The following is a 12,058-nucleotide window of genomic DNA, read 5'->3' as shown; positions in this document are numbered from 1 at the left end:
ACTGCTGCTGCGGCTGTTTGGAGGAATACCAGTCATGGCATTTCCTTATAAGACATTGAACTCTTCTCTTGGTGTAATATCAGAATGGGAGCACCTTCTCTGGGGAGTAGAACTGCTCTGACTTGAAATTGCAAGCAATGACAGCCATAAAATAGGTCTGTGAACTGGGATGGAAATTTTATGCCAACTAGAAATGTCATATGTGCTTTTGATTTTGTTAAAACCACAGCATATATTTTGTTTGAGTTTGACAAGACCAAGACTGATACCAGTTAGTTTTCCCTGATATTGGACTTATTTGCTATGCACAGACTATACAATCCGAACATTGTGTATTTTCCATTTCTGTCTTTTGTTCTTCCCCGTATTCTCTATCTTTTATTTCTTCACCTTATTCTGTGTCTTTTTTTTTCTCCCCCTTATTCTCTGTCTTTTCCTTCCAAACTTGTTGTTCTCTTTCTTTTCTTTCTTACTCTGCATACTTACACTTCTATGGTGTTCTGAAGATCAGTATGCTGAGTTGGTGGGTATGACAATACCTGTGTATCCCTGGCCCAGCTCCACATGCCAGGGATGAAAACTAGCTTGCAGTGGTTTTCTGCGGTGAGCTAGGCTAAGTGGCCAGTCACACAACATAACCCAGTACTGCACTATGATACACCTACACTACTACTGATTGGCTTTTATCTGTATGGTATCTACACATATAACACAGGAGTTGCCAACATTTGATTGGGACCACACACACACCAATAAATTTTTAAAAAATGTGCATTTGATTTTTCCATTATCCCCAAAGCTGTATTGTAGCTGGGTATCTGAACTGCACAGTATGGCCAAAATTCCAAATCCGTTATGATGATATATTAAATGTCAAAAGTATAGGCATTCACAAATGGGCTAAATCCCACAAGATAAAAATCTTTCCAAAGCCAGGTTATAATAACTGTCAAGGAGAGTACCTTGCATACTCAAGCATGCCAATGGTGAGGGGGGGGGAGAATTAAAAGCACTAAGCAAAGCTGATGTTTTGTATCAATGATGAAAAAGTCCTCCATGACAGTATAGTAATTTAATCACTTGTTACTCAGATGGAAGATCCAGGTATGAATTCCAACGGTGGCTGGAGAAATTCTTAAAATCTCCTTTTCTGATCCCAAGTGGAAGAAATATGTTTTCCTAGACAGAATGCACATTATTCCAGGAGCACATACTTGTAAAAACTTAAATCAAAATTCACATGAACTAAAATGAAAAAATGCATGAACTGATGTATTATGGCCTGAGTAGCAAATGCACTATTTATTCCAAAGAATAAGGCCCTGTCACCATATTGATGGCATCAATGCCCTCCCATATAAGTCAGTGTGCCTTTGCATTCAGGAGACATGCTTGTAGGCAAATGAGGACTGTTCTCTGCACAACATTAGCCTAATTTGTAAGGACCAAATGGGCGATGTACCATGCACACATTGGCTTAACCATCTTAATTGCTAGCCATATCCATTTTCAAAAAATAGACAGTTTCAGTTTGCCGCTTTGTAGTAACTCCTTTTCTTTTTTTCTTTTTTTTTCCTTTGTTAGTTGTTGGCGTATCAGCTTCTGTGGCCGTAATGCACCTCCCAAAGTTTTTGCATTTTACTCTGATTCAAACCCGTAACCTTTGGGTTGCCAGACAGGCACTTTACCCACCTGCCTAGACTGGTCGGCGTAGTAACTCCTAAAAATCTTGTTCTCTATATTACCACCTAGGAATATATCTCCCAGACAGACCATGGTTATCTCATTGATCACTTGCCTTCACCCTGTTCTTTTAATGTGGGATCCCAGTATTCTCCCAGTATATTCTGTGGAGTAGTAGTGCAGATATAGTAGTGACAAATGATTTAAGAAAACAAGCATATACAGCATCAGCATCAGCAAAAAAAAAAAAAAACTCACATCATCTGTCCATTTCCTCCATTAGTTTATCTAGTTCTTCCTTTAATTTATTCAAACTACACACTTCAACAATAACAGATGGAAGTGTTTTCCAACAATCTGCAACCATCCTTCCTCAGTTTGAATTTATGCTTCCTCATTTGTGTAGTCTGAGAAAGAGAAAGAATGGCATCAACATTGTTTTCTCAATCTAAAATCTTAAACACCTCAATCAGATCACCTGGCAGGCGTTTTGTCCCCTCACCAACCTCATTGCCCTTCTTTGCACCTGTTCCAGCATATATGTTTTGACTCATAGGGCATTATTCATTGTGAATTGTTCCAAATATTGAACTGAAAATATTACAAAACAATACTATATCAATTATGCATATGCTTTTGGAGAAAATGGACTGGGGGAATGGGCACTTGCCACATGACATTGTCTCTGCACACTCGACATTTCCTGTTGAAGAATTTTTTGAATAGTACTCCATTGCTATAGTTCTATACAAAAAATCCACCCCATCCGTCATATTCACCAGATTTAGCTTCCCATGACACCAATCCTCTCAAAACTACCTTTAAAAGGTAACAGATTTGCAACAGCTAGGAAATAATTCCAAATGCAACACAGAATTGTTAACATTTTCAAAAGAAGCCTATCGGGAATGCTTCAGAAAATTGTAGGAGTGGAATCAGTATATACAATATTAAGGAGGTTACCACCTTGAAGAGGATCCATTTGAATAGCTGGTAAGCTTCATCTCCCAAATATTAGTTCAGTCTCTGAACTTTTTGATCATACCTTCTAATTAATTCTATGAAAACAGTCAGGCCAAATAATAGATTGTATGCAGTAGTATCATTTTTGCATACCTATCCATACTTTTTTATTATCATTGATCTCTATTTGTCCCCTCCTCTCCTCCCTTTGTTTGCTTAGAATGTCAAAGACAGCCTTTACAGGCATGATTAACTTCAAGTGGTATTCACTTTGGCAAGTAATAAACCTTGTTACCCATCAAGGATGTCACAACGAACGTGTAATAAGGCTAACCAGAATGCTTTTTTGGCCTGCTGATTGTTCAACTTTACCAGTTTGCCAGCAGCCTATCGGCGATGCACATTACAAAACGTATTATCCATGCAGTGGTAGTTGTAATTCCAAGAACATTACCCAGTTTTTTACCATTTCCAAAATCACAGTGACACAAAATACACAGCAACAGAAAATCACAAAATATGGCATAGTGAGATTTCCAAAATTCCACTATTAGAAATCCCATTTGATGCATGCACATTGTCTATGAATGTGTGTGTGTTTCAAAGCACATTATATTTCATGTCAGAACATAAAAGGGATTGTGGATATGTTTTATTTCATCCATAATCCAGTCTACTGTTCTCTCAAATATTCTCTCAAACTACAGAAAAGTAGTTTGAGAGAATATTTGGAAAATGCAGGGACCCATTGTAACCTCCAGTGATACTAAAGCTCTGGATGTACAATTGCAGATTCAACTGCAGTTGCAAATACTATAGGGCAGAGGTTCCCAAATTTTTTTATACCTTGTGTCCCCCTTAAAATACAGTCGAACTTCCCTATAACGAATTCGATAAATCCAGCGAAAAAAATTCGTTATAGAGAAATTTCGTTATACAGAGAATATCTTTTTTATTAGAAATTGTTATCTAATTATAAAATGAAAACGAATCTACATTTATTTATAATGTATTTTATTTCAAAAACATACTTATTTAAATTACGTTTACACAATTTTCGCTGGTAAGTATCACAAATTAAAAAAATCTGTAATTTTCGTTTGCACAGTACAATTAAAAAATTGTCTGGTTCTCAAAGAAAACCTCACATTTGTTCAGAGCATTAAAAACATTATCAGGAACATTTTCACAAAACTGTAGACCCATACGAACCGTTAATCATTTCTTCGCAAGTTGGCTTTTCTACGGGTTGTTCTGATGCGTCATCGTTAATTTCTTCGTGATCATGGTCGTGTCTAACACTGTTCAACAGTATTTCATCTTCATTTGGATGTTCTGCTGTGATCTACATAAACATAACTATCCAGTGTTATTTCATTTTCGATGTTTCCGGACGATTCTAATAATGTCCAAAAGTTTTTCAGTTGTGAAAGGGGCAGTTCATCTTGTTCGTCCAGTCGTTGTTCGACTTCTGTATTCAATGCAAATCCCGCTTTCGAAAAACAATTTTGAATAGTATATTCAGTGACATCGTTTGTCCAAACTTTTGCCAGTTCAGAGATGCAATCTCTAAGGTTAATTGTAACCTCCAAGTTTCTGTTTTCTGATAACGCATTGACAACCTTCATTATTATTCTCTTTCGATAATGAAATTTAAAATTTTTAATAATGTCTTGGTCCATTGGCTGGAGTTTTGATGTTACGTTTGGTGGTAAAAACAACTTCGCACTTTTAATTTTTTAGTGTTTCTCACCAACCATTGAAGTAAAAACGAAAGACGAAAAAACCAAATTCTTAAAATTTTTAATATTTACAATAAATTTATTTACAAACAAAACAAAATATCATATTACTGATGATAGCAATTTTAAAATAAGACAATTGTGATACAAATTGCTATCATCAGTAATATGGTATTTTGTTTTGTTTGTAAATAAATTTATTGTAAATATTAAAAATTTTAAGAATTTGGTTTTTTCGTCTTTCGTTTTTACTTCAATGGTTGGTGAGAAACACTAAAAAATCATAGTATGAATATACCCAACCCCAGAGGCCTATTTGAAGAATTCGCACTTTTAAGTTTGGCAGAAATACTGGCAGGATGTGCCGGACAGTTGTCAGTTACCAACATGATTTTCCTTTTTTCTTTTGTTATACGCTTGTCTAGTTTTAATATCCATTCTTCAAAAATATCACTTGTCATCCATGCTTTTTTTATTAAAAGGTGTAGTCAACTTCCAAAGATTTTGTGCCTCTAAAACATCTTGGATTTTTTGATATTCCGATGACTAAAAGTCTTAATTTTTCACTTCCTGTCATATTTGCTCCAACTAGCACAGTGATTCTTTCTTTGCTTTGTTTTCCGCCAAAACATTTATCATCCTTAAAAGCAAGTGTTCTATTCGATAAACATTTAAAGAATAAACCCATTTCGTCAGCATTAAAAACATCCTTACGCTCATATTCTTCCAAAATCTTCTTTAAGGTATTGTTCCTCCAACTGTTGCAATCTTCTTCGCTTACATTAACACTTTCTCCACAAATAACCTTTTCCACAATTCTGTGGCACTTCTTAAATTTATCTAGCCACCCAGTGCTCGCATTAAATTCTGTATGTCCAAGGGACTGTGCAAATTTCAGAGTTTGTTGCTTAATTATTAGGCCCGATATTGGGATATTCTTTTCATGTATCATTTGCACCCATTTTACAACAGCTTTATCAACATCTTCATATATACACAACTTAATTCACTTCTTGTCTGCTCATCGTTCAATTGCATTTAAAATCATAGATAAACTGCTTGCAGATTGCTATATTTCTCTGCAACATCGTTTTTCTTAAAACCCTGGTCAATATCATAACAATCTTTGCTTTATCATTAATACTTAAACACTTTCTCTTCGACATTGTTTTCGCAATTGTAAAAATTACTGGACTGCAGCTCTTGCTGATACATACACCACAAACTTCGCTGCACTGGCCATATAGTGAATTGTTAGTACAGGTACCGCTTACTCAATGACGTTCGCTTGTCAAGTCAACAGTATCACTCACTTTGAAGAAATATACGACTTTGTGAATTTCTTTTATTCCACTTTCATTCATATATACACGAAAGAAAATTTATAATTAATGTATGCTGTATGTTACTTTTCAGAAAAAAGAAAAGAGCATATAGCCTATGTGATTGATGACGAATGAAATTAAAAAAAAAAAAAATCATGAAACCATCTACTGGGAGTCCAGTTAGACGAGAACGGACATATCATATAATGATTGGCATGAAGGTCACGTGGTACAATTGAGGTGAGAAGCGAATGTCACTCAGTAGGCGTTACTAAAAACTGACTATGGTAGCATTCTATGTGTTGCCGCTGCAGCATGCTAAAGGTTTACCGCAGTGAATTTCATTTTCCCCTGAGTGGCCACAAGTGTTCACTAAAAGGATGATTATTTAATTCCGGATGCTAATGCGCAATTTCGGAAGGAAGGAGGCAGTATATTTGAGCGTCTGTTTATCAGTAAATGATTGAAAATTTTCAAAAATGCTTTTACTAATTTTTTTAAAAATTCGTTATAGAGAGACTAACACTTCGTTATATGGGGTTAATTTTACATGTAATTGTTTCAAGGTGCAATGTTTCGCGAAAAAATTCGTAATATAGAGAAATTCGTTAAATAGAAGTTCGTAATAGAGAAGTTCTACTGTATTTCATAAATTTCATCCCTTCCAGAACGTGCAAATAAACAAATTTTACATAATTTATCTATTCATCTACATACTTTTATACATTAATACAGTCAGTCCTCGTATAACACGTGTTTACACTACACGAATTCGATCATACACGATTCATAAATAGGGGAACAATATCTTACATAACACGAACCGAATTCGCTTATGCACGATTCGCCTTTGTGTTTACAAGAAATGGCAGTCGAACGCGAAATCACCCCAACTGAATGCAGTTGGGGTGATTAGGAATGAACGCGGTTAGGAATGAAGAGAAGATTCTGAAAATGTATTTGTTTTTTATATCAGTGAAGGGGAAACACATTTCACCATAATAACATAAAAACCAACACAATTCCAGCTATCGGTATAATCGCAAATGCAATTAGATCGACTTTACTACCAGTTTATAACAGATTCCATTCACAGAAACGCAACTGGAAATTGTTTTTATTGGTTTATGGTAGTAACCCCTAGAAATGTGTTTAGTAAAATGTGAGGTGTTAATAGTGTATCTCTGCCTTTATGGTGTTGTTTATTCAGTTGCTACACGCACGCAGCTTTGTTTATGTGTACCAAGCGTGTGCCCCCCCCCCCCCAGGAGCATTCCCCATACTTTGGGAACCTGTGCAATAACATCATCTTCTCCAGAGTTCCCGGCTCTAAAACAAAAAAGATGAAAAACGTTTTTTAAATTTTCCCTCAAATGAACGTGAGCCACGCAACTAGCCACATAGAAGGAATCAAAGGCAGGACTATTTCTCTCACAGACAACTCCTGTTATACCAGATGTGTAAAATAGATGTTATAATAAATTTCAAAATAGATGTTATATCTGTTTTGAAATTAAGTGCTTTTATAATATAATTAGGAAAAGATGTTACATGGTTTCTATCCATGCAGTAAAATTTATACTATATAGTAGTAGTTTCAAATTATGCAAGAAAGCAAGCTTATATAGCATCAGCCAAAAAAAAAAAAAAACTGTGCACTTCACCATCCATACCCTCCAAGGATTTGTCCAGTTCTTGCTTGAATTTATTCAAACCATCCACTTCCACACATATGTCCTACAACTATTCTTCCTCATCTTGAATTTATGTCCCATCATGTATGTAGTCTCAGCAAGAGGAAGAATGCCATTAATATTTGGCTTACTCAATCCATTCAAGGGTTTAAACATATCAATCAGATCTACCAGCAGGTGCCTAGTCTCCAGATGCTGAAATTTGCAGAACTGAAGCCTTTCTAGGTAAGAGTACTGTTTTGTTTCCTTCACCAATCAAGCTACACCTCTCTCCACTCATTCCATACATATAAAAAAATAAAATAACACTATTATACCACATGAAAATTCTTAACAAATAGGTTTTATTAATACAAGCTCAGTACTACACTAATTTGTTAGCAGGTGATGTTTCAGGATTCTGGCCAAACCCCATCTTCAGAACATAAATACCATGGGAGGATATAAGAACATCTTCACAACATGAAAATGAATACGAAATTAATTAAGAGGTTAAAACTAATGCTATGTTAAGGAATGTATACACTTTCGTTAATATAATGCTGAGAATACGGAAGGTTTAGAACTCTATAGTTAAGCTAAACCACAAGTCAAATATTAAAAAGAAACATGAAAATTATACCTACATACACTTGGGAGGAATTGGACTTCTTGCATTATAGTGCAGAAAGAAGTCCAGTTCCTCCAAAGTGTACGTAGGTGTACTTGTCATGTTTCTATTTAATATTTAACTTGTGGTTTAACTTAACTATAGAGTTCTAAATTTTCTGTATTCTGAATATTATATTATATTTCTTAATTAATTTCATAATAATTTTCATGGTGCGAAGATGTTCTTATATCCTCCCACAGCATTTATGGTCTGAAGTTAGATTTCAACAAGAATCCTGAAACATCACCTGCTAACAAATTAGTGTAGTATTGAGCTTATATTATATATATGTTTAATAAAACCTATTTGTTAAGAATTTTCACACGGTATTAGTGTTATTTGATTATTATATATAGTATAAATTTTACAGTAAGTGCTTTTTCAGTCAGATTTATGGATCATTTACTAATCTCATTTTAACAGACTCTTTCTTGGAAGACACTTTCCAAATTCCCAGTAAAAGACAAATTATTCTTTCCTTTCCAAAGCCAGGAAACTATTCCAAAAATCTGATTAACTACTTTGTGCAAGACCTAGAAAGAAAGTCAGTGCTTTGCATGGCACTTAAGAGACAAACCTTTCCGGAGTACAGAGTTTGGACCATTTAATTAAATTGGAAACATTTTTGATGCGTTTATAAAATCTGAGCACCTGATGTATTTTATTATTGAGAAAGTATGACATGGTCTGGTTAAAAGATCTTTATAGCTGTGGTCTTAAAAGTTGTCATCACCCCCCCCCCCTTCCCCATTGGTTATTCTGTGAAGAGGATGAGGTCTACAATTAACTGTCACACTTTTTGGCATCAAGCTAAACTCTCTCACCTTGCAAACAGCTTGCATCTGTAAACAGTCAGCGTCAGTGAATTTATTTTTTGCCAGTTATACAGTATGAGGTTTATTTAAAGAAAACTGAAAAAGCAATTGATCATCTAAATTCCTGGAAATTGTAGTTCAGATTTTTCTAACAAAATCGTTTGGGTGCACTTCTATCACAAGCAGAATTTTCATCCTGACCTCCAAATATCATCCCATTTGTAATAGAAGCTAATTTGATCTTTCTGCATTACAATTACCAGCTAAGAACAAGGTGCACAAGGAGTCTTTACATCCTGTGTCCTCTGTGCCCTTCTTGACTTCATAGAGGGCAGATAAATGTACCCTACTTCACTTTTACTATGATCTTATCTGTTCTGAACTAGATTATGGTTCCTGGGTGTATGCATCTACTAGAGATAGCACACTTCAGTAGTTAGATCACATCCATGGTGAAGCTGTCTGCATTTCACACTAGACAGCTTTATTTCTTCAAAGAAACAAAACATAAGCAATTGCATAAGCTCTTGTCTTTACAGTATGTACTTAAATTGAAATCCTTGCCAGGATTGAGCCACATAATTGAGCCACAATGAAAAAATCTGTATAACCCTTATAAGACTGCTAATTGCCAAAAATCTTTTGGTATATTGATCATTGTGGTATTGGATTCAAAGAGTGCTAATGGAACTCAGCATTTGGTAGATACCTATGCAACTCTTTCCACCTTGCATGTTTATTTTGCATCTGACTTCTCTCGTTAAATTTGGAAGTTTTCCAGACTTGTTACTAATGATATTTATGTACATATTTCAGCTTTAATATGTTAGGTTTTCTGATGATAACAGAGTGATTAATGACAGAAGTCAAAGTACTTGAGTTCACCAGAATACTTCTACTTCAGTGTAGCATTAGTGTTGCTGTCATTAATCACCATGCTGACCTCATCCAGAATTCTTTGGATGAGTTGAGAAATGTCAGTTGTCATATAATGCTGGAAATTAAATGTCATATAACACTGAAAAATGCAAGGTCTTCATATGGGTAACAGTACTCCAAGAGTAATGCATCACTTGGATAGCACAAAAATCTAAATAGTTAATAATGACAAGGAATTGGGAGTAGCTGTACAATCTTGTGAAGTTCTCTAAACAGTGTAGACAGGCTTCTAGGACAGCCCATGGGGTTCTTCCAGTGATATATAGGAACTTACCACCTGTTATTAAATAGAGAGTTAGTAATTCACTGTAAAGATTTATTTTAAATGATGTTATGGTGCCTTATCTTTCTATTAAAAAAAAATTGATTGTATTATTCATTTCTTAATGAATCTCTGTTTTCTGTGTATAAGAGAAAGTTTGCAGTTGTGGTAGTAGTTTATAGTTCCTTACTAAAATATAGTTATGAATGATCAGTTGATAGCTGAGGCATTTCTTCCTGGACTTCGGTGTCTCCGTCAGGATTTGCAGCAAGTGGCTCCAGAATATGAAGAAGCAGTAAATACAATGATTCGTGAATTTGAAGCAAAGGTTGATTTGAACAAATCTCCTGAAAGGTAATCTGTCTCTCAGGAATCATGTTAAATCCAGATAGACACTTGGCTGTAGTGCTAACCTATAACTGTAGAAAAACTACAAGCCATGTTATTGGCTTGTAGTTTTTCTACAGTTATAGGTTTGGCAGTTTATAGTTAAAATTCAGGATCATTTAGAAGCATTTATTTCAGTAATTAAACAACTAATGTTTGCTAGTTTGTTTTAAAATTCTTTACATGCAGCATGAATAGTTTAATTTATTTATAAAAAAAAAATATGGTATTTCCGTTACAATATCATGCCACATAAAACAGCACTTAAATAATAACAATAATAATAATAATCCAAATTATTATTTGGATTATTACTAGCATCTACTGCGTCTCAATATATTTGATCTTATCAAATATATTGAGACGCAGTAGATGTTAGTAATAATTTGTGATAGTAGTTTGCAGTTCCTTACTAAAATATAGTTACGAATGATCAGTTGATAGCTGAGGCATTTCTTCCTGGACTTGCTGGTCACTATGGCAGTACAAATCAGTCCTTCTAAACTGATAGCCTTCCATGTACTATTTCCTTTTTCCATTACTGGCCTATTTACTGTTAGTTCTTTAACCCTGCTCTCTTTCTTATAATGCATGATCGGTACCATATATCCACCTTCCTCTTGGTCTCTGCCTTTGGAATTTTTTCTTGTAATTTTTGCTTCAAATATATGTTTAGTTAACATTCCTTAGCCCATCCTTTCTAAATGCCCATACTACCTTAACCCATAAGCAAGTTCTGTGTGTGTGTGTGTGTGTGTGTGTGTGTGTGTGTGTGTGTGTGTGTGTGTGTGTGTGTGTGTGTGTGTGTGTGTGTGTGTGTAGGGGGGGGATCAATATAGTGGGTTTTTGATAGGGATGGGCTCTGTACAGTGTTTCTTTATTATATTTTGAAGTTTTTTTAAAAATTAAAACTTTGTACATACTGGGCCTCAGTATCTGAGTGGTCAGAAGCGGGAGTGCAGTAGCACACGCTCTTTGAGTAAACCAGGGTTCAAGTCCCTGACTGCTAAATAATGTCGATCTGCCAACCCGCACTGGATCAGCATGGCAGATTATGGTCCATTTCCCTCAGCATGAATTGTTGAGGAGACTTCTATCCTGCAGTGGGTTGATAATGGCTGCAGTTTACATATATGCTTTTAAATATTAATTTCTTCTTATATTGACTTCATTGTGCATTAAAGTAAGTAAATTTTTTTTCAAAAGTGAAACCAGAATTTAAAAATATAAATTAATGAAAAAAAATCACAAAAATTTCTTCAAAAGACCATTACTGTTTTTTTATCGAAGCAGTAATATCCACTACATCTATGTCTATATCAGTTAATTCTATTTCATTGATTCTAGAGAATTTCAGATTTTGTAAGCTAAAATTGTCCAACAGTGACATAGGTAAGATTTCCTCATTCAATTTTTGAAAATTATTTTTCATGTTACCATCTAAAATTTTAGCTACTGTTAGTTGGAAACACAAATAAGAGATAGCAGCAAGTACTAGAAAAATTTCAAGGTGATTTGTACAAAAAAGAACACATTATTTTAATATATCGCTATCCTCATGGGCAACCAGACCCCACTTCAGCCTATGCAACTTAC

The 12,058-nt window shown here is 34.8% G+C and overlaps 1 protein-coding gene across 1 annotated transcript in view; it reads left to right on the top strand.

The window, feature by feature from the left end:
- Positions 1-12,058, top strand: part of LOC150078878 (RAB11-binding protein RELCH homolog) — a 450,480-nt gene that overhangs the window by 417,963 nt on the left and 20,459 nt on the right. Inside the window, exon 24 of the mRNA XM_090382879.1 lies at positions 10,276-10,429. Within this exon, the coding sequence (XP_090239005.1) occupies positions 10,276-10,429 (154 nt within the window). The remainder of the gene's footprint in view (positions 1-10,275; positions 10,430-12,058) is intronic.

The sequence above is a fragment of the Mastigoproctus giganteus genome, chromosome 10, assembly GCF_048544385.1.
Source record: "Mastigoproctus giganteus isolate SK-2022 chromosome 10, ASM4854438v1, whole genome shotgun sequence".
In the NCBI taxonomy this organism is placed as follows: domain Eukaryota; kingdom Metazoa; phylum Arthropoda; class Arachnida; order Uropygi; family Thelyphonidae; genus Mastigoproctus; species Mastigoproctus giganteus.
The sequence above is the reverse complement of the archived record's forward strand: the minus strand, read 5'-3'. Positions and strand labels throughout refer to the sequence as shown.